This window comes from Cervus canadensis, chromosome 11, assembly GCF_019320065.1.
Source record: "Cervus canadensis isolate Bull #8, Minnesota chromosome 11, ASM1932006v1, whole genome shotgun sequence".
Classification (NCBI taxonomy): Eukaryota; Metazoa; Chordata; class Mammalia; order Artiodactyla; family Cervidae; genus Cervus; species Cervus canadensis.
The window spans coordinates 26,039,598-26,062,329 of NC_057396.1; the positions used below are offsets into that span (position 1 = coordinate 26,039,598).

The 22,732-nt window shown below is 44.5% G+C and overlaps 2 protein-coding genes across 3 annotated transcripts; one reads left to right on the plus strand and one right to left on the minus strand.

Moving 5' to 3' along the window:
• Positions 1-4,184: 4,184 nt before the first annotated feature.
• Positions 4,185-9,320, minus strand: CD3D (CD3d molecule). Its single transcript, XM_043482458.1, has 5 exons — positions 9,084-9,320; positions 7,148-7,354; positions 6,582-6,713; positions 6,268-6,311; positions 4,185-6,020 (listed from the first exon to the last, which is right to left on the minus strand). The coding sequence occupies exons 1-5, from the start codon at positions 9,136-9,138 to the stop codon at positions 5,955-5,957; spliced, it is 504 nt and encodes a 167-aa protein (XP_043338393.1). The 5' UTR covers positions 9,139-9,320; the 3' UTR covers positions 4,185-5,954.
• Positions 9,321-10,868: 1,548 nt separating this feature from the next.
• On the plus strand, positions 10,869-22,732 carry CD3G (CD3g molecule). 2 transcript variants are annotated; one of them, XM_043482620.1, is made up of 7 exons: positions 10,869-11,194; positions 14,754-14,777; positions 15,215-15,430; positions 15,984-16,115; positions 17,223-17,266; positions 18,043-18,111; positions 21,956-22,732. In XM_043482620.1, exons 1-6 carry the CDS (start codon positions 11,134-11,136, stop codon positions 18,091-18,093), a joined length of 528 nt encoding a protein of 175 aa, XP_043338555.1. In that variant the 5' UTR covers positions 10,869-11,133; the 3' UTR covers positions 18,094-18,111; positions 21,956-22,732. The 2 variants fall into 2 exon arrangements, with proteins under 2 accessions (XP_043338555.1, XP_043338556.1); XM_043482621.1 differs by having other exon boundaries at positions 18,043-18,107.

Here is a 22,732-nt window from a genome sequence, read left to right on the forward strand (position 1 = left end):
GAGTTGCTGTCCCTCTTTTTTGGGAAGCCCTCAGAGGCTGTCTTGTTTCCTGGACAACACAGGTCCTCCCTACCTTTGACTGTATTCCCAGCTATGACCCCAAATGCAAGTACTACCTGTTTCCACAGCTGGAACAGGCCTTACCTGAAGCTCTCTTTGAAAAGGGCATCGGGGAATAAATCAAAGAGGGGCGGGCGGGGGGGGGGGGGGGATATAGAGAAAGGGAAGGAGGAAGAGAGGAAAGGGATGAAGAAGGAAAAGAAAAAAAGGGAGGGAAGGGAAGGAGGGAAGAGAGAAAGAAAGAAAGACAGGGAGAAAAAGAATCATTTGACTAACCCCTTTTGGAGAAAAACAGCAAGGATGACAAAGAATGCCTGATGAATGGTCAGTTCAGAAAACGGGTGAGACAGAAATAGAGGTCTTAAAAGGCAGATGAAGGCGGCGGAAAGAAAACAGGAGGTGGAGGGGTGTGTGTCGGCGGGGGTTGGGATGTGGGGGAGGGGGGATACAGATTTCCACTGCCTCGAGAAGGAAGCCCCTCCGAGGAGAGAAGGAGCCGCCGGGGCTGGGGGAGGGGAGGGAGGAGGTGGAGGTTCGGCAGAGCAGGGATCTCCGCCTCCGCTGCGAGAGGTAGCGCACGGCAGCCAGAAGCCGGCTGTGGTTTAGCCGCCCGGATGTGGGCTGCGCTCTGAGTGAGGGTGATGGGCGCAGAGCAGCAGGGCCCGTGTGGGAGGGCTTCCTTCTCGGCCTCCCAGGGCACATGCTCAGCTTGCAGAGAGCCTTCTGGAGCACTGAGGCTCTCTCAGCCCGGTTCAAATCAGCCGGCTCGCTGCACTCAGAAAACCCTGCTGACCACAGGACTATTTAAGGGTGTGACCACGACTCAGAGAAGTCCTCTGTGGTTTGCAGCCCCCATGTACTGTACACATTCAGCCTCGGTCTTGTGGCTGCTGTTTCTGTTTACTGGCCTGCATTGAAGTTACTTCTGTCCCTGTAAAGCAGTACTTAGGCTCAAAAGGAATCTCCATGACGTTGACCATGACTAGCTGCTGATCAGCAGGCTGGTCCAAGGGTGGCAGTTGTGTCCCAGGTGTATATGATGGTGCCCAGGCAAGGAAGGTATGGCTCAGCATAATGAAAACAATAATAGCGAACATTTAGGAAGCATTTACTCTGCTTGGAGAGTGAAAAAGTTGGCTTAAAGCTCAACATTCAGAAAACTAAAATCATGGCATCTGGTCCCATCACTTCATGGGAAATATATGGGGAAACAGTGGAGACAGTGTCAGACTTTATTTTTTGGGGGCTTCAAAATCACTGCAGATGGTGATTGCAGCCATGAAATTAAAAGGCGCTTACTCCTTGGAAGAAAAGTTATGACCAACCTAGATAGCACATTAAAAAGCAGAGACATTACTTTGCTAACAAAGGTCTGTCTGGTCAAGGCTATGGTTTTTCCAGTGGTCATGTATGGGTGTGAGAGCTGGACTGTGAAGAAAGCTGAGCGCTGAAAAATTGATGCTTTTGAACTGTGGTGTTGGAGAAGACTCTTCAGAGTCCCCAGGACTGCAAGGAGATCCAACCAGTCCATCCTAAAGGAGATCAGTCCTGGGTGTTCATTGGAAGGACTGATGCTGAAGCTGAAACTCCAATACTTTGGCCACCTCACACAGAGAGTTGACGCATTGGAAAAGACCCTGATGCTGGGAGGGATTGGGGGCAGGAGGAGAAGAGGACGACAGAGGATGAGATGGCTGGATGGCATCACCAACTCGATGGACGTGAGTTTGAGTAAACTCTGGGAGTTGGTGATGGACAGGGAGGCCTGGCATGCTGCGATTCATGGGGTCACAAAGAGTCGGACACAACTGAGAGACTGAACTGAACTGAACTGAACTGAGGAGAAGGCAATGGCACCCCACTCCAGTACTCTTGCCTGGAAAATCCCATGGACGGAGCCTGGTGGGCTGCAGTCCATGGGGTCCTGAAGAGTCGGACAGGACTGAGCGACTTCACTTTCACTTTTCACTTTCACGCACTGGAGAAGGAAATTGCACCCCACTCCAGTGTTCTTGCCTGGAGAATCCCAGGGATGGGGGAGCCTGGTGGGCTGCCGTCTATGGGGTCGCACAGAGTCAGACACTACTGAAGCGACTTAGCAGCAGCAGCAGAAATTGTGCTTGAGGGCTTCTCTGGTGTCTCAGTGGTAAAGAATCCACCTGCCAATGCGAGAGACCTAGGTTCGATCCCTGGGTCAGGAAGATCCCCTGGAGAAGGAAATGGCAACCCACTCAGGTATTCTTGCCTGGAAAAATCCCACGGACAGAGGAGCTTGACGGGCTACAGTCCATGGAGTCATGAAAGAGCTGGGCATGACTTAGTGATGAAACAACAACAGAAATCGTGCTTAGCACTTTACAAGAGTTACCTCGTTTCATCCTGTGACAACTGAGAAGATAGATGTTGTCCTTATTTTACAAATGAGGATATGGGGGCTCAAAGAGGTAAAGTCACTCACCCAAAGTGCATAGTTAGTCAGGGACAGAGGTGGAATTAGCAACCCAGGCTGTCCAACTCCTACACTCTGAACAGGTAGCCAGTGCTGACTGTGATCATTAGAAACACTCCATTTCCCTGACTTAAAAATTCTGTATTGAATTGCTTAGGTATTCCTCCTATGACTGCTTTTCTAATCATTCATGTGACAGACCAGCACTGTGCTAAGTACTAAAAGGATAAAAACAGTTTCTGTTTTTAGGGAGCTTACAGTTATGTAAGAGAGGCCAACTATGTAAAAAACGACAGAACAAATGTGAGTGTGCATAGGAGTGCTATAGATGGTAGTATCAGTGCTCCTAAGAGGTACTCGGAGAATTGAGGTGGTTGGCGAAAGCTCCACAGAGAAGGGGAGACTTGAGCTGGGTCTTGAAGGGAAGGATAGATAGAATCTGAAGACAAAAGAGAAGGCATTCCACCCAGTGAGGATGAAATAGAGAACCAAAATAGCCCTTTAGCTAGTAAATAAATTGAATTTAGATTAAAACACTTAGGGATAAATCTGACCAAAAAATGTGTTCACGGGGGCTTCCCTTGTGGCTCAGTGGTAAAGAATCAGCCTGCCAATGCAGGAGACAGGGCTCCGATCCCTGATCCAGGAAGATTCCATGTGCCTCGGAGCAACATAGCCCGTCCACCACAACTCTTAAGCCTGTGCTTTAGAGCCCAGGAGCCGCAGCTACAGAGCCCAAGTGCCACAGCTACTGAAGTCTTCACACCCTACAGCCCGTGCTCTGCAACAAGAGAAGCCACTGCAACTAGAGTAGCCCCTGCTCAACGTAACTAGAGAACGAGAGAAAAGCCCGTGCAGCAACAAAGACCCAGGACAGCCAAAAATATATATATATATATATATATATATATATATATTTTTTTTTTTTTTTTTTTTTAAAAAGGAGATCTGCCTTCTAATTTATAAAAAAGATGTGTTCATGGATTGGAAGACTCCATATCACTAGGATATCTGTTTGCACCAAACTGATCAATAAATTCAAACCAATCCCGATCAAATTCTCAGTAGGCATTTTGTAGTAAGTGAGAAGCCAATTCCTACGGGACTGGAAAGAGAAGAGTTAGACTACTTTCTTTAAAAATTTTATCCTAGCCATTCCACTCCTGAGTACTTATCCAATAGAAATAAGAGTGTATGTCCTTGTATGTATGACCTATATAATGACTTATATATGAATGTTTATAGAAACTTAATTTGTAATAGCCAAAACAAAGAACCACTCAAAAGACAGTCAAGGGGTGAATGGATAAACAGCTTGTGGCATATCCATTCAATGGAATACTACTGACATTAGAAAGGAATGAGCTATAAATAGATGCAACAAGATGATGAATCTCAAAATAATTATGCTGAATGTAAGGAGCCAGACCAAAAAGGGGTATATGTTATATTATTTCACTTAACATAAAACTCTAGAAAATTGGAAACTGATCTATAATGACAGAAAGCTTTTCAGTAGTTGCCTAGAGGATAAACGACTAAGGGAAAATCTGAATGCAAAAGGTCACAAGAAAACTGTCTGGAGTGTTGGGTAGGTTCATACTTACCAAGCATGGTGATGTTTCACAAATGTATACATATGCCAAAGTTTATGAAATTTCACACTTTAAATATATGTAGTTTATTCATCGCACTTTACTTCAATAAAGCTGTTTTAAAAGCACAAAAAAAGGGAGGCAGCTGAAGGGACCCAAGTTTCCAGAAGGGCTCAGGTGAAGGGCAGTGTTTCTCAACCCTGACTTCACATTTGAATCGCTTGAGGCACAATATAATCAGACTCTCTGGAGGGTGGCACACAGGCATCAGGACTTAGAAAGCTCCCCGGGAGATCCAGTGTACAGCAAATGTTGAGAACTGGTGAGTAGTAGAGGGGGATGTAAGGGTACATGAGGAGCATAGGGTCAAAGGAAGTGTGCAGTGCAAGGGAAGGACATGAGCATCGGTCAGTGCAAGCCGTGGAAGCCTTGCCCGGGGAGGACGGATCCTGTGTAAAAGAGGGATCTAGGGCTAGGACTGCAGCAGAAGGGTATAAAGGGAAGGAATAACTCATAACCATGAATGAAGCATTGTAAATTGGAAGTGCATTCTGTCTCTAACAGAGTCAGAGTCTGTATGTATCTCAAGGAGATAGGGAAGAATTATCCAGATCTCTGGCTATGTGGTTATTAATAATTTTCTCTTTTGGGAACCTTGGCCTAAGAAACTCCCGCTCTCATTAAACTGCCCTGAAGTTCCTTGAATTACTCTTACACAGAGAATAGAAAGAGGGTTTCCCACCCGTGGTAGACAGGAATGGGCATAAAGGACACAAAAGAAGAAGTGGCTTCAATTCTTCCTCTAAACCAGAGAGTCTTTGAATTGGAGCTGCTTCAGAATTACCTGGAGACCCAAGCACATTCCCAAGTGGGACCCAAGTGTATTTTTTATTTTTTTTCAAGTTGTGCTTAAATTTTTTTTTTTAATTTTTTGGCTTTGCAGTATGCAGGATCTTAGTTTCCCAACCAGGGATTGAACCCAGGCCCCCTGCATTGGGAGTGCAGAATCTTAACCACTGGACTGCCAGGAAAAGTCACTGTATTTTTAAAATAAATCCCAAAGTTTCAGAACAAATACTAACCCAATGGCTAAAGATGACATCTATTGAAAATATCCCAATTCCCCACCCGGTCTCAGACTCCAGCTTTCCAAGTGAGTGGAAAAAGATCACATGTTTTAACTGATGAAGAGGTTCTGATGCCAATTTATTATGCAGAAGGCAGGGCGGAGCAGGGACAGGTTCTAGGGAAAGAAAACAGAATGGTACCTTCTATACAGGGAAATGGGTACTAAAGAGGCCTTGACTGAAACCTCCGCATAGTTGGTGGCTACCAGTCCACAGGGATCATAAAGCCAGGGCCAGCCACTTAGGAGAAGCGGGACTTTGTCCTGCACATTCTCAGACCCTTGATTAGAAGTGATTCCCCAGGGCCCTCGATGTCTCTGCTACCTCCGCTTGTGATGTCATGGAAACTTCTATGTGGCTGTGTACATAAAGACAGCAGCCCACCCTCGCCTGCGGTGAGGAAGTCAAAGCTGTAGAAGGATTTAACAGGGGACTGGAGCCAAGAGAATGCAGCAGGCCGGTCCTGCATCCAGGGAGCCCACCAGTGGGACAGAAACACCAGTGGGCCAGGATATGGTGAAAGGTCACCCATCACACAGTCCATGGGGGGCAGAGGACAGAAGTCATGAAGGAAGGACACAGGTGGGCAGCACTGCCATGCCATGCCCAGGAACCTTCAAAAATCCGGGCACCTGCTAAGCAGAGGAGGACATCTTTCTTGACTGAGCAAGGAGAGATGGTCCAGTTGATAACTGATGTGCCTAGAAGCCACCAGCCTCAGGTTCATTTGTTCCGAGCCCACTTATCACCAAGACGGCTGTACTGAGCATCATTGCGCTCTCGAAGGGGCTAAGAGATGAGAAAGGGGAACAGGGAGGCAGGGTTAGAACTCTCCCATGGGGAACCCCAGCAGAACCCAGAGACAAGAACTCATGGGACTCTCCAGTGATGAATTCCCCACTAGGACCTTCACACACACACACACACACACACACACACACACACAAACGTGCGCGCGCCCCTTAAACATACTGTCAGGTTCTCCATTCCCACTCGCTCCTCCTGCCATTCTCATCTTTCTCCCCTCAGGGCTCACCTGATAGAGCTGGTCATTCCCCATCAGAACTTGAGTGTCAGCAGCTAGAAGACCCAGAGAAAGACAGTCAGCAAGGGCCAAGGAGGTGGCACAGTGAGGCCCATGAATGCTGCCAGGAGACCGAAGCTACAAACACCCTCAGAAGCCTGCATGAGCTTTGTGGGCACCCAAGTTCTGTCAGTAACCAGTTATAGGAGTCCTTAGGAGATTGCAGTGGTGAAGCCCAGATAAGGCACAACCCAATGCCAGCCCCATTCCTTAGCAGGTGCACACACACAGCCACAACATACACATGGTCTGTCCCTTCTACCTACCCCTGGAGAATCTTCCAGTCTCATGTCCAGCAAAGCAGTAGACACCCAAAGCAAGGAGTACAGTGGCAATGATGTCGGTGATGACGATGCCTGCCAGGGTGGCTGAGTCCAGCTCCACACAGTTCTGGCACACTGTGGGGGAAGCGAGGCCGGAAGAGAAGGGGAGGGTCTTCAAGATCAGGGAACCATCTCTGCCTCTTAGGGCAGCCCCAGGAGCTCTCATATCAAGACCCAAACTTGGAAAAAGGCCTGCCAAGAGCCTTGCTACATCCACCTTTAACCTTCAGTCCAAGAAGTAGTCTCAGGTTTGTAGGAACTTAAAAAAGGCAGTAGGCCAGCCAGGCTCCAGACCAAGCCCCTACTGCTTGGGTCACAAGACTACTATTGCTCTTTTACCATTAAGCTCTTTCCCACTTAAAGCTTCAAAATCTGGCTCATACCCTTACAAGAGCAGGCCAGTTTGTTGAGAGCACAAATCGGTACACTAGAGCTCCCTCCAGCTAGGAAGTTCTCATGTCCGGATGCCCCCACCTATTCCACCCCCAAAGGATCCTGGAAGCACATACTTCGAAAGTATACTTGCAGAGTAGATTTAGCATTTTCATTGCCGCACTGATACATTCCTCTTGGGTCCTGGATACGTTTTCCTAAGTCCAGACTTTTATTGCCTGACACCTCTTGTCCTGCTGTTCCTTGTAGCACTGTGATGCTGGAATTGCATTTCAAAATTACTTTGTCCTCTAGTTCCATCAGTTTTAGATCGCTGGGATTCACTAAGGAAAAAAAATACCACGATTGGAGCAAGCTCTTTAGTCTGTACCAGGCCACTGTTCTGCTGAGGCTCATTACCTAAGAAGGACCACTATCCAAGTCTAGAACAGTTCAAGGTTTCTGCTGAGAGAGACGGAAGTCACAAGAGAAAGGCTTCAGCAGGCACCCCACAAACTGCAGAGACCAAGAAGGACACAGTGGGGGGTGGTAGGGAAGGCCAAGAGGGAGGGGACATATATAGGCATATAGCTGATTCACTTCATCGTACAACAGAAACTAACACAGCATTGTAAAGAAATTATACTCCAATTAAAAAAAGAGAGAAGGACATGATGGTGCAATCCAAACAGAGGACAGGCCCTGATGAACACAGAGCAAAAAAGAAAATCATGGAGTTGGGTTAATCCCAAACCTTCATGGAAATGTGTTCAGATCACTGAATAGAAGTAGGAAGGGAGCCCAGAATGCTAAAACACCCAAGAGATATTGAAAGGCAGAAGAATGGTTCTCAACTGGAGATGTCCGCATTTTTTTTCTCTAAGAAAACTTCTAATTCTACTTCCCAGCCACCTGCCACACTCCAACATCAACTTCTCATCCTCTTTCCCTCCTCCTCACTCATGGTCAACCACTGCCCAGAGAATGGTACTACCAAAGCCTTTTCCAGGGCCAGTGATGGCTGGGGGTAGGAGGGAAGCTAATATGAATTACCATTCCAATGGTCCAAAAGGGGACCTACGGCAAATCCCATGTAAAGATTTCTAGTTGTTCTACCCATGCTTGGGGGAGAGGGTCAGAAAAAAACTTTTTTTAATTGAATCCTTTCTTGGGGCTCCACACAAGTCAAGTCAAGGGCTGGATGTATGCACAGCATTTTTCTAGGACCACTGAATTGCTATTGACTAAGAACATCTCCACAGCCCATAGAGGCACTGGAATGTATATCTCCAATCCCAGGGAGAAGTGGAATCTACATTGCCCCTGAGATTCATAGTCAGTTACCAATTTGGATAGAAGAGCATCTTTTAGAAAATCCCCCCCAGAGCCATTCCTTGTGCCTGTCAAGAAAGCATGCATATATTCTCAGGGGACACATGTACATCAGATGCTCCACATCATACACTCATGTCTTCCTTGGGGATCCATTTCCAGTGGAAATCCTGACTCTCCCAAAGAAGCTGACTACTAGGGTAACCACTCATCCTGGTTTGCCTGGAACTGAGGGAATTCCTGGAAAATCAGACCATCAGTTTTAAAACCATGCAAACTGGGCTGAGTGCGTCATTCTATCACCCCAAATCTGCCCTCACTCCTGCTCAGCCGCAATTGAACTTCTCTTGAAGCATTTCCCTGAGTGCTGGGCCATGGCCCCAGGTGGTGATGTAATGGTGTCCACATGACCTGGAGTCCTGGACCCCGGAGGCTATCTACCCTAGATGGAACAAAGCTCCCATTACCAGCCCTAGGCTCAGTCGCACACCTACTACAAAACTTCCTATAGATCTCTGGCCTGAGGTCTTCAGAGAGATACTGAAGGCCAAGATGCCCCCCTAGTTAGAGTCAGTCAAAGCCAAGAGCCTGTGCTTCCCAGACACTGTGCTACATCCCAACACGGCCCTCCTTGACAACACTGGTGTACTGAGGCGCTTTTGAATGGCCCTCATTCCAGGTGGTAATGTCCCTCCCAGGTCCTTTCCCCACGAAGCCCCCGTGCACTCAAAGAAGCCTTACCTTGGGAGAGAAGGGCAGCCAGTATCAGGCCAGAGAGAAACCTGCTGTGCTCCATCTCCCAGCAGAATTCATCCAGGAGACAGACACAGGTCACAGACTATCAGCCGGGGTTAAAGCTGCCTTTCCCCAACTGACTCGCGGGTACCCGGAAAAAGTAAAGGGTGGGGGAGGAACTAGAAAACGCCTATTTCTCTGTCTGCTGTTGGTGACAGGAGCGGCTGGGGTAGAGGTAGGCTGGGGGTGGGGTAGGAAAGAAGCAGCTGCAAATCGCTCTCTCTCAGAGTATGGAGTGTGGGAGTGGGGTAGAAGCTGGAAGCAGAGGCTATGGAAAAGGATGCCAGGACTTCTAGGAAGTAGAAGGAGATTCAGAGTGTCCTTTCTTGAGCTGCTGACGAAAAATAAGAAACTCAGTTCCTGTCAGCAACATGATTACATTTACTCTCCATCTGAAAACTGCCACTTCTCAAAACCCTTGATAGAAGCTGTGAATCCCATTCTATAAGCCATACCAGCTAGGTTCCTCCCTTTTCTGGTCTTTCTTGGGACCCTGCCCAAGCTCCTTCTTGGGCCTCCTGGGGTACCAGACTAAGTAGCTTCTTATCAGCGGGAGGTTGGCCTTTAGGGGCCCGCTAATGAGAGATTTGCATCCTGGCTCCAATACTGTCTACCTGCTGGGTCTGTGCCAGTCACAGAATTCTCCAGAGACTAACTCCCTCCGTATCATGAAAAGAATTCAAACAGAATGTTTGTATGGTGCCTGACACTTCATAGGACTTCCCTGTAGCTCAAACAGTAAAGAATCTGCCTGCAATGCAGGAGACCTAGGTTCAATCCCTGGGTCGGGAAGATCCTCCGGAGAAGGGAATGGCAATCCATATCCAGTATTCTTGCTTGGAGAACCTCATAGACAGACAAGCATGGAGGACAACAGTTTGTGGGGCTGCAAAGAGTCAGACATGACTGAGCAACTAACACTTAATACTGACACTTCACATGTGCTAAGTAAGAGTTATTAATAACAATATAATTGGGACTTCCCTTATGGTCCAGTGGCTAAGACTCCCAATGCAGGGGGCCTGGGTTCAGTCCCTGGTCAGGGACCTAGATCCCACACACCACAGCTAAGAGTTCACATGCCACAAAGAAGACCAAAGATTCCACGTGCTGCAACTAAGACCTGTGCAGCCAAATAAATAAATAAATATTAAAAATAATAATAGCAATATGATTAAGTCACAGGCACAATTGAGCTTCCCCAGGAGACAAATGGAGTTTTTCCTTTTGGGATATGGAGATCCAAAACTGTCTACACTGCTGCAGTTAGACCATACTTTACCCGAGGGTAGAGATTCTACAAGCATTGCTGGCTTCTGTTTTCCAAACACCTGACGAGAGCTCTGTATGTTTTTGTTGATTCACTGGCTAACTGGCTGAGGGGCCTGAGATCCTGGGAATTCAGCTGAGGACCCTGTCCCTAGAAATGCATTTCCTGTCCTGGAGGAATAATCCTACCTATTCCTTTCCAGGCAGGCACCACTTTGATGATCTCATCTTCAAAGAGCAGTGAAAAAAATCCCTGGACTGAGGTGGCTCTCTATTCAGAGCTCCAGCCCTAAGCACCTAAGGGTTCCCAGCTAAGTTCATCAGTTCTAACAACAACAGCTAGCAACAGGCAACAACTGGCTGAGCTCCAAGTAACAGATGATGGCGGAAGTGTTTATCGTCCTCATGAAGAAAGGGGCCCAGGCCACCTCCCACCCCTCACCCAAGGGCACTTTCTGTATAAGCCGAGTCTCTGAGATGGAAATCCAACACTCTGTCCTGCTCCCTCCCCTCCACCTCCCACACTCCTCTCCCCAACGGAAAGTCAGAGACATCTGCACCTGCAGCCCTCCTGAGCCCTGCCCCCACCCTGCCCACACTAGCAGCCAAGGGTGGAGGCTCACAAGGGCCTCAGCCCTAAGGATGCTGGGCGGGGCCAGGCTAGCTGCTAGCACAGGCTGGCTGGCTGGCTGCTGGGGGCCGCTCAGTGCTTCTGCGGAGAACAGAGATGGATATGGAGCAGGGGAAGCGTCTGGCTGTCCTCATCCTGGCTGTCACTTTTCTTCAAGGTAAGGGCTAGCTAGGGGGTCTGACAGTCCAGAGAAGGGCTCAAGGGAAGAAGCCCATCACCAGGGGGGACAAGAGTATTGGGATCCCCTAACCTTGAGATGTCACCCTAAAGTTCAAAGAAGGAAGGGCAAAAATGAAGTTTATTTGCTAGAGAGAAGCAGTGTTCCATGGGAGAGGTGGAGTGCTTGTCTCTTAAGAAATCAAAACAGAGGACTTATTGACTTGAGAGAGGACCCGGATGCCGCCATCTTAGGTTTGAATGTAGCCCAAAGGGCACAGGCCAGGAGCCTGAAGAGAAACAGTTTGTATTCCTTAACTCAGAGCTCCAGCTAAGAGTAGACTCATAGAGCATTCACTCACTTGGTTGGTCAGCTGGTCAACAAATATGTGTGAGGTCGATCCTAGTAGAGAATATGGTGGCTCAGAGGTTAAAGCATCTGCCTGCAATGCGGGAGACCCGGGTTCGATTCCTGGGTCGGGAAGACCCCCTGGAGAAGGAAATGGCAACCCACTCCAGTATTCTTGCCTGGAGAATCCCATGGATGGAGGAGCCTGGTGGGCTACAGTCCATGGGGTCGCAAAGAGTCGGACACGACTGAGCGACCTAACTAACTAACTAACTAACTAAAAGGTAAATAATAACCTGCCCCCCATGAGCCCATAGTCTGATTGAAGTGATAAGTTTCAACATTTCCAGACTGAGTATAATGCGCAATATAGGGTACTTGTACGAATATTCATTTGCAAATACAGTAGGAAGTGGATGAACTGGGTCGATGCCTGGAATATGGACTCTAGACATTTAAAGTTGTTGACATTGTTCAAGTATTATGTGAGATGTGAGGAAGAGGAGGTTGAGGATGGAACTGTGAGGATATCACTGTTAAGGAAAGTTAGAGAAAAAAAATGTCAGGAAAGAGATAAAGGAATGATCAAAGAACTGAAATAATCGGTGAGTGCAATTCCATAGAAACCAAGGGAGTAGAGAATTTCCAGAAGGAGAGAATCACCAAGAGTATGAAATGCTAAAGATACATCCACTGATAGAAGAATATATTTAAAAGTTTAAGTCTGTGGGATTTGGCAAAACAAAGGTCATGGATGACTTCAAAGAGTTTAAATGAGGTAGTGTGAGTGGAAGCCAAATGGAAATGAGTAGAAGGTGGAGGGCAAGGCGGGGAAAGAGCAGCAAGTGTAAAATGTTCTTTAAAGAAGTTTGGATGAGAAGGCTGGAAAGGTTGAGTGGTAAGTGGAGAAGTAGCAGACTCTAAGAAGAAATTTGTGTGTGTGTGAAAGAAACTTGAGCACATTTCCAAGCTAAAGGAGAAGACAGCGAGTAGAGGGAGGCCCTGGAACTGACACTGAAAGGCTGCAAGAGTGGGATCAAGGATACAGACCACAAGGCAGTCTCACCCTCTGAGACTAGGAGGAAGAAGTGCAGATGGCTCCAGCCTTAGAGAGGCTTGTGGATGGAAAAGAAGCTGAAAAAGAAAGAGCCATTACAGCATCTGTGTTTTCAATGAACTAAGTGGGCAGCAATGTGACCTGCTAAAATTGAGCTGGGTGATGATTGAGCTGGGGACTACAAGAGACGTTGGAGTTTAGAATTATTTCTGAGAGGAATAGAGAAAGAGCCAGCTGAAGACAACACAGGGTGAGGGGCAGTGCTGAAGGCCTGTGTAGCAGCTATTTCTGTTGAGCAAAAAAGCCCCGGACTGAGCCGTAGAAACCTGAGTTCTGTGTGCAGCTCAGTCACCAATGCGCCAGGTGAACTTGGCGATGCCTCCTCCCTCTGGACTCAGATCTCTCACCCATCAACCTAGGAAATTTGGTTACATGAGCTCTCAAGTCCTAGAAGGAACTAGAATTCAGATAATCAAAATTTTAAATGTCAGCAATCAATTGTACTGTCTTTTCTATGGTATCAGGATTACAATGAGAGAACTCTTTGTTCCTCTCACAGTGACCAGCTTGCTGGGGAGAAGAGCTAGTTAGAAATCTGCTTAACTCTTTGTCTTGCTTTTTTTTTTTTCATTTATCCATTCATACTTTCATTCAAAACATATAATGCTCCTACCATGTTTCAAGCACTGTGCTAAGTGGTATTCATAAACAGTTCAGTTCAACTCTGTGTGAAGTTCTAAGACTGCTATTGTCTCTGTCAAGCTTTCCCTGTCCCCTCACTCTTGGCCAAAATCAATACTTTCTACCCCTTTCCATATGCATTTATACAAGTACTAAATGATAATTTGTAAGTACTATTACATTTATTACATTTGTGGGTTATTTTCCACTTCACTGTAAACTCTTCAGAAGCAACAACTAGTTATTTGTATTACCACCCTTTTCTTCCACACTTCTTATTCATGTCAGGCACATAATAGTGATTGGTAAGTGTTTGGATTAAATCCAATTGAATTGAACTCCAGTGTTGGCTCTCTATAGTATGTCTAGCATGCAACTCTACTACTCTGAGTTTTGAGACAGATTTGAGGGCTATGTAGTGGCTAACTCCTTCGGGACATTCAGGATTTACACACACAAAAATGGATCACCAAAGCTGGACAGTATAGAAGTAATTCTGCTCTAAAAGACTTCAGCTAGTACACACCCAATCTTTTCCAAGGCTTTAGCTGCTAAAGGAGCAGAGCATTCCACACTGTACAGGCAATACCCTTACATATAGTGCAATACAATTGTGCAATGCTAACCATCCAGAGTTGGGATCAGACCCCAAAGGTGAAGGGCACAGTCCCCTAAAAGACTATCTTCACTTTAAAAGGGAGGCACTGGTTCAGGGATCCCTAGACCACCCACACTTCTGATGAACAGCCTACAAATCTGTAGAGTTCCCAAGAACCACCTCAGAATTTGCTAGAACAGCTCACAGAACTCAGGAAAGCCCTATACTCACTAGTACAGTTTTATTATAAAAAAAAAATTAGATCTAGACAAATGAAGAGACACATAGAGTGAAGTCTGGGAGGGTCCTGAACACAGAGGTTCCATGCTTTTTCCTTCCAGAATTAAAATACATCAATCTCCTGGCATGTTGATATGTTCACCAACTAGGAAATGCCACTGAGTTTTCCTTGGGATTTCATCACATAGGCACGATTGATTGAATTCATTGATCATGTGACTGAACTCAATATCCAGTCCCTCCTCTACTTCCTAGAGCTCAAAGTCCCAATTCTCTAATCACATGTTTGGTCTTGGCCTGTCCCATCCTGAGTCATCTCTTTAACATAAATTCATATGTGATCCAAGGGTCCACCAAGAATCACAAAGGCAATCCTCTCATTCATAAAATTCCAAGCGTTGAGAAACTCGCTCCCAGAAGCCCAGAACAAAGACTAGACAAACTCTTTATTATACAACACCCTAAATTCAGTTTGGTGGTTTAGGCTACCATCCAGGGAAATAAGTACAGATACTGTCACTCACATGGATTAGGCTCTCTCTCTTCATCTTGGCCTCAAATGACTGTGGAAATGATACATCAGGAGATCTGAAGGACTCCATGCCCAACTGATCCTCTGTCTTCTGTCTCTACAGGTATTATGGCCCAGGTGAAAGAAGGTAGGTGAAATGGCTTCTTTCTATCATCAAACTGGGGAAATTCATGAAAATATGGCCTCTCACAATAGCAGTCCTATGGGAGCAAGTGAACAGCCTAGAAGAGATGGGATGATAAAGGATAGAGAGCAAACCCTTCCATTGTTAACCAAATCAGTGGCCAGTCTTGACCTCCCTGGCTTTCCTGGAGCTAAACAATTCATTGTCTGGTGCTTGGAGGAGAAACGGGTCCCTAGCAGCTAGGCATTACTCAAAGCACCACCTATGAATCAACAGCATTGGCTTCACCTGGGAGTGTGTTAGAAATGCCAATTCCCAGTGCTTCCCCAGAACTATTGAATAGAACCTGGAATTCTAACCAGATTCCCATGTGAATCATGTGTGCCCCAAGACAGGGAGAATTTCAGAGGCAAGATCTTAACAGACATTTCCTTTTTCAGTAAAAGTGGATGACAATCGAGAAGATGGTTCCGTAATTCTGATTTGTGACACGAATGAAAAGAAGGTCACATGGTTTAAAGATACGGAGGACATAAGTTCTGGAAACACAGATAAACGTACTTGGAATCTTGGAAGTAGTACCAAAGACCCTCGAGGGATATATAAATGTGAAGGAGCAAATAACAGTTCAAAATCACTCCAAATATATTATAGAAGTACGTATCCCCTTTGGTTTGCTTTTGTGAAATTAAGCAGTACCGGCTGCTCTGGTGAGCTTCTTGTCTGGGGTGGGTGTAGACATAGATGCTAAACAGTAATGTAAGAGTCAGCTTTCTTAATCTCAGCTTACTGTTTTAAAAATTTAACAAAGCAGTTCCCCCAACATTTTGAAAAAGCATAGCCTGTCTTATAAAGCCTGGCTCACCTTTGGGTAGGCCCCACTGCTTGGAGGGTCAGCAGTGTATATAAACCAAGTTAGGATAGGTAAAAGAGACGGGAGGTTACAAGTTGAGTGACTGTAGCATGGAGAATGGGATATGGTCTTCCTTTTATTTCAATAGTTGCTGGTGGTAAAACCACATGGATTTCCCCAGGACTCCTGCGCAATAGAGGAACATCGAAAAGCATTGAGTTCTTAGTCCAAGGATCTTTCAGGCAATTCCCGTGCCATACCACCCCCAGAGAGGCCTGCTGCCCTGGACAGAAATATTATCTCAAGAGAAAAAAATCCAGAATTGAAGGAATTCTTGTCCTTCCCTCTCCCCACAGTGTGTCAGAACTGCATTGAACTGAATCCAGCCACTGTGGTCGGCTTTATCTTCACGGAAATCGTCAGCATTTTCCTCCTTGCTGTTGGGGTCTACTTCATTGCTGGGCAGGAAGAAGCTCGCCAGTCAAGAGGTAAAAGAATGTTCTTAGGGACTTCCCTGGTGGTCCAGTGGCTAAGACTCCCAGTGCAGGCGGCCAGAGTTTGATCCACAGTCAGGCAACTAGATCCCACATGCCACAAGTAAGACCCGGCGCAGCCAAATAAATAAACAAACAAACAAAAAACAATGTTCTTAGATGAGAGCTGAGGCCATCTGGGACCCTCAGCCTCCTTCCTACCAAAAGAGACCTAATAGAAGAGGCTGGGTTGGCACGTGTTGCTGATGAGCATGGTCCAGTGAGGCTCTGACTCTGAAGGCAGAAGGAAAAGGACACTTGGTGTTTTCATAGCATATTTGCCTGTTTCAGGATACAACTCTCTCTGATTTGTCCTCTGTACTTTTTAAAAAATTACTCACTGTTCATTTAATTTTGTCTATTTGTTTATTTTTGGCTGTGGGTCTTCATTGCTGCATGCAGGCTTTTGGTAGTTGTGGCAAGCAGGGCTACTCTTCGTTGCAGCGCAAGGGCTTCTCATTGTGGTGGCTTCTCTAGTTGCAGCGCATGGGCTCTGGGCACAGAGGCTCAGTAGTTGCTGTTTGCAGGCTTACTTGCTCAATGGCATGTGTGATCTTCCCAGACCAGGGATCAAAACTGTGTCCCTTGCACTTACAGATGGATTCTTAACCACTGGACGACCAGGGAAGTCCCTGTCCTCTGTACTTTTAAAAAATCTGTTTATTTAAGTAAAACCTGCATTCACAAAAGTGTATGAATCACATATATACAGCTCAAAAATTTTTTTAACAAAGCAAACACACAGGCATTCAGCACCCAGTTAAAGAAAGTGAATTAATCCTTGGGGTCACTTCCAGCCTCTACCTAGTCCCCAAAGCAACCAATCTCCTGACTTGTAACAACATTGATTCTTTCTGCCTGGTTTTGACCCTTATGTAAATAGACTCACACATGAAGCGCTCTTGTGTGTGGCTTCTTTCACTCAACAATATGCTTGTGAGATCCATCCATAATGTTGTGTGTGTTCTTATTGCTATTCAGTACTCCATTGGGAGAATATAACCCAGTTTATTATTCATTCTGTCTTGTTTATGCATACATTTTGTTTATTTTTTTGTGCAGCTTCAGACAAGCAGACGCTGTTGAACAATGACCAGCTCTACCAGGTAAGTGAATATGAAATCAAAGAGACACTGCTAGTTAGTAGTGGTAAAAATTTGGAATGGGAGTGGGATGGGCAAGTTATTTGGAAGTTACTATGTAAACCAAAACTGCTTAGGACATAACAGACAATGGCATCGTTATCCCTTTGGGTAGGATGGATGAAACAAAGAGAACGGTCGGGAGAGACTGAGGTCAGGATCTAGTGAGAAAAGCTGAAGAACATACTAGGGACCACACAGAGAGCTAGATGCAGCACCTCCCTTTATCCTTGTCCTTGTCTGCCCCCAGGACCATAAAGAAACCACTCCAAAACCTTGAACAGAAAGAGCACTCAATAAGTATGCATCAGTAGGAAAAAAACCTTATGGTTACCAGGGAGTAAAGTGAGGAGGGATAAACTAGAATATTGGGCTTGACATTTACACACTACTATATCTAAAATAGACAACTAATAAGAACTTGCTGTGTAGCACAGGGAACGCTACGCAGTACTCTGTGATGGCCAAGTGGGAAAGAATCTTAGAAAAGTGGATATATGTATAACTGACTCACTTTGCTGATACCTGAAATGAACACAACATTGTAAATCAACTATATTCTGATAAAACTTAAACATTAAAAAAAATGACAAAAAACATAAATCTATATACCTGAAGAAAGGTGAAAAAAATTAAAGACATTGGAAGTAAAAGCTAAAAAATTTTATAAATTTTTTAATTAAAAAATAAATACATATCAAATTAATTCATAGAGGATGATGATAAAATGTCCTTTGTAGCCCCTTAAGGAACGGGAAGATGACCAATACAGCCACCTGAGGAAGAACTGAACCCAAGACTCAGAGTAGGTATGTCTTTCTACACTAATTCTAAGGAAGTGCCTTTGCACTACCTGCCCTCCCGACTACTGCCAAGCCTATCTCCTTTCCCCAAGCAGCTATAAGGATGGGAGGGTAGGGAGAGTTGACTGATAATTTCCTGGGGGGAGGGGGATGGCTCTCCTGTGCATTGTAGGATTTATAGCAGCATCCCGGGCCTCTCTCCGCCAGATGCCAGCAGCACCGCCAAGTTCTGACAACAAAAATATCTCCACATACTGCAAATATCCCCTTGGGAGCAAAGTCGCCCTCAGTTAAGAATCACTGATCTATAATTCTCAAGCCTTTATTAAGCATAGTAGGAAACTTTTGTATACACATATATAAATAGTATGTTTGTGCTGTGTGCTCAGTTGCTCAGTCGTGTCCAACTCTTTGCAACCCCATAGACTGTAGCCCACCTGGCTCCTCTGTCCAACAGGATTCTCCAGACAAGAATACTACAGTGGGTTGCCATGCCCTCCTCCAGGGGATCTTCCCAACCCAGGTCTCCCACATTGCAGGCAGATTCCTTACCGTCTGAGCCACCAGGGAAGCCCAAGTAATAGTAATAACCTGTAATGGAAAATAATTTCAAAAGTAATATTTGTGTATATGTATAACTGAATCACCTTGCTGTGTACCTGAAACATTGTAAGGCAACTATACTTCAATAAAATATATATATATATATTTAATGTAATATATATATATATATATATTAGGGGGAATAAAAGACCTATATTAATCTTCCAATCAATCAGAAGTTCTGATTCAATCAAACAAAAACTTTAGCCAGGGAAACAGGGCCCAAGCATGATTTGATTTTCTGAACCAATTGCATTTTTTAAAATCCAGGTGTCTTCCCTTCTATCCAGTTCTCAGAAACAAAGCAATACATTTTGGGGCAATCCTAGCAGAGAAATTTTCAGCCCTAAATCTATACTTCCCAAAGGTGACAAATGGAGAAGAAAGGCCATCAGAGCAAATTTAGGCTTCTCTCAAAATAAAAGCAAAACTTGTATTAACTGGGTAACTGGGTGCCTGGGGAAGGCAGCAGAGGATAAGATGGTTAGATAGCATCTCCAACTCAATGGATATGAACTTGAGCAAACTCTGGGAGATGGTGGAGGACAGGGAAGCCTGCCTTGCTGCAGTCCATAGGGTTGCAAAGAGTCGGACCCAACTCAGCGACGGAACAACAAAACTTGTATGGTGTTTCAGGAGCGCCACCTATTGGAAGTAATTCTAGAAAGAAAAATGGAAAGGGCAAACAACCTCCTTTATTTGAATATCTTTTTTTACATTTTTATTTACTTTCTGTGTAAGTCATAATTCACACAGTTCAAATAAGCAGTGAAAGGCATCCCTCTCACTCCCTACCCAGTCACCCGGTTGCTTTCTCCAGAGGCAAACAATAATACTAGTTTCCAGAAATTAGTTTGGACCTAACAGAAGCAGAAGATATTAAGAAGAGGTGGCAAGAATACACAGAAGAACTATACAAAAAAGATCTTCATGATTCAGATAACCACGATGGTGTGATCACTCACTTAGAGCCAGATATCCTGGAATGTGAAGTCAAGTGGGCCTTAGGAAGCATCACTATGAACAAAGCTAGTGGAGGTGATGGAATTCCAGTTGAGTTATTTCAAATCCTAGAAGATGATGCTGTCAAAGTACTGCACTCAATATGCCAGAAAATATGGAAAACTCAGCAGTGGTCACAGGACTGGAAAAGATCAGTGTTCATTCCAGTCCCAAAGAAAGGCAATGCCAAAGAATGCTCAAACTACCGTACAACTGCACTCATTTCATACACTATCGAAGTAATGCTCAAAATTCTCCAAGCCAGGCTTCAACTGTATGTCAACTGAGAACTTCCAGATGTTCAAGCTGGATTTAGAAAAGGCAGAGGAATCAGAGATGAAATTGCCAACTTCCAGTGGATCATAGAAAAAGCAAGAGAGTCCCAGAAAAAAGCATCTGCTTCATTGACTATGCTAAAGTCTTTGACTGTGTGGATCACAACAAACTGTGGACAACTCTTCAAGAGATGGGAATACCAGACCACCTTACCTGCCTCCTGCAAAACCTGTATGCAGGTCAAGAAGCAACAGTTAGAACCAGACATGGAACAAAGGACTGGTTCAAAATTGGGAAGGAGTACGTCAAGGCTGTATATCGTCACCCTGCTTATTTAACTTATATGCAGAGTACATCATATGAAAAGCTGGGCTGGATGAAGTACAAGCCAGAACCATGATTGCAAGGAGAGATATCAATAACCTCAGATATGCAGATGACACCACCCTTACAGCAGAAAGCAAAGAGGAATTGAAGAGCCTCTTGATGAAAGTGAAATAGGAGAGCAAAAAACTGGCTTAGAACTCAACATTCAAAAAATTAAGATCATGGCATCCAATCCCATCACTTCATGGCAAATAGATGGAGAAACAATGGAAACAGTGATAGACTTTATTTTTTTGGGCTCCAAAATCACTGCAGATGGTGACTGCAGCCATGAAATTAAAAGACACTTGCTTCTTAGAAGGAAAGCTATGACAAACCTAGACTGCATATTAAAAAGCAGAGACAAAGCAGAGACCTTTACCAACGAAGGTCCAGCAAAGCTATTGTTTTTCCAGTCATCAAGTATGGATGTGAGAGTTGGACCACAAAGAAGGCTGAGCACCAAAGAACTGATGCTTTTGAACTGTGGTGGTGGAGAAGACTCTTGAGAGTCCCTTGGACTGCATGGAGTTCAAACCAGTCAATCTTAAAGGAAATCAATCCTGGATATTCATTGGAAGGACTGATGCTGAAGCTGAAGCTCCAATACCTTGGCCACCTGATGCAAACAGCCAACTCTTTAGAAAATCTTTCCTATGCTGGGAAGGATTGAAGGCATGAGGAGAAGGAGATGATAGAGGGTGAGATGGTTGGATGGCATCATGGAATCAATAGACATGATTTTGAACAAGCTCTGAGAGATGGTGGACAGGGAAGCCTGGTATGCTGCAGTCCATGGAGTTGCAAAGAGTCAGACATGACTGAGCAACTGAACAATAACAATACAGTCTTACAAGATATATAAAAATACTCTATGTTGGAGATACTCTAGGCATATACAAACAAATTCCAAGTGTGCATTATTCTCCCCATATTTTTCACACAAATGTTGCCTTATACATCTTGCACTTCTCAAAATTATATTCTACTCAATAAAATCTGAAGACTACTTTATACCAACATACAAAGGAGCTCCTTTTTTAAAACTATAGCCACTTTAGACAGATCCCCTATAATTTTCTCAACTAGTCCTCTACTGATGGACGTTTAAGTTGGTTCTTTTGCTCTTACAATGCCACAATGACTGTAGAAATGTCATTTTTTAAAATTGTAGTAGTTGTAGTTGCTCAGTCATGTCCAACTCTTTGTGACCCCATAGACTCTAGCCCTCCAGGCTCCTCTGTCCATGGAATTCTCCAGGCAAGAATACTGGAGTAGGTAGCCATTCCCTTCTCCAGGGCATCTTCCAGACACAGGGATCAAATCGGGTCTCCTGCTTTACAGTCAGATTCTTTACTATCTGAGCCACCAAGGAAGCTCTTAAAAATTGTACTGAGGTATAATTTTCATACTATAAAATCACTCACCTTACATGACTTCACCTGTTCTCAGTAATTTTTAGCAAATTTTCCCAGTTGTACAACCATCACCATAATCCAGATTTAAACCATTTCCATCAGTCTCTTAAGGTTTCTTGTGCTGTTTTTGTGGGCTTCCCTCATAGCTCAGTCGGCAGTCACTAATCTCTTTTCTGTCTCTTTAGATTTGCCTTTTCTGGAAAAATGGAATCATACGATACACTGTTCTGGACATTCTCGTGCCAAGTCTTCATGTGGACATATGTTTTCATTTCTCTGGGTTGCTACCTAGGAGTGAAGGATTGCTGGGTGGTATGGTAAATTTATCTATAACAGTTTAAGAAACTGCCAAAGTGTTTGCCAAACTGGCTGTTCCATTTTACATTCCCACCAGCGACAAGTGATTGGGGTTCCTCTTTCTCCTCATCCTCACAAATATTCATTACTATCTTTTTTAGTGTAGCCATTCTAGGGGCTGTAAAACAGTATCTTATTATGGCTTTAATTTGCATTCTCTAATGACTAACGATGTTGAACATCTTTTCATGTGCTTATTGGCTATTCTCATCATATCTTTAATGAAGCATGTATTCAAAACTTTTAAAATTTAGTTATTTGTTTTTCTTCTTACTATTGAATTGTAAAAGTTTTTATATATTTTCAAATACAAGTCTTTTAACAGATATATGATTTGCAAATATATCTACCAGTCTGTGACTCGTCTTTTCATTTTCTTAACGGTGTCTTTTGAAATGCAAAGGTTTTTAATTTTGCTGAAATCTGTTTTACCCTTTTTTTTTCTTTTATGGATTGTGCACTTGGTGTCATCTCTAAGAAATCCTTGCCAAACCCAAGATCACAAAGATGTTTTTATAGTTTTAGTTCTAACGATGTTCTAATGTTATTTTGAACATTAAGACTATTTGTAACAAATACAAATAAATGCAACTGCAGAACCATAA

Coding starts and splice junctions, on each gene's coding strand:
- CD3D (XM_043482458.1), bottom strand. CDS start 9,138: ATGGAGCACAGCAGGTTTCTCTCTGGCCTGATACTGGCTGCCCTTCTC. Junction 7,355..9,083: donor GGCTGCCCTTCTCTCCCAAG/GTAAGGCTTCTT, acceptor TTTTTTCCTTAG/TGAATCCCAGCGATCTAAAA. Junction 6,021..6,267: donor GGAATGACCAGCTCTATCAG/GTGAGCCCTGAG, acceptor CTCATCTCTTAG/CCCCTTCGAGAGCGCAATGA.
- CD3G (XM_043482620.1), top strand. CDS start 11,134: ATGGATATGGAGCAGGGGAAGCGTCTGGCTGTCCTCATCCTGGCTGTC. Junction 11,195..14,753: donor GGCTGTCACTTTTCTTCAAG/GTAAGGGCTAGC, acceptor CTGTCTCTACAG/GTATTATGGCCCAGGTGAAA. Junction 14,778..15,214: donor TATGGCCCAGGTGAAAGAAG/GTAGGTGAAATG, acceptor TTCCTTTTTCAG/TAAAAGTGGATGACAATCGA.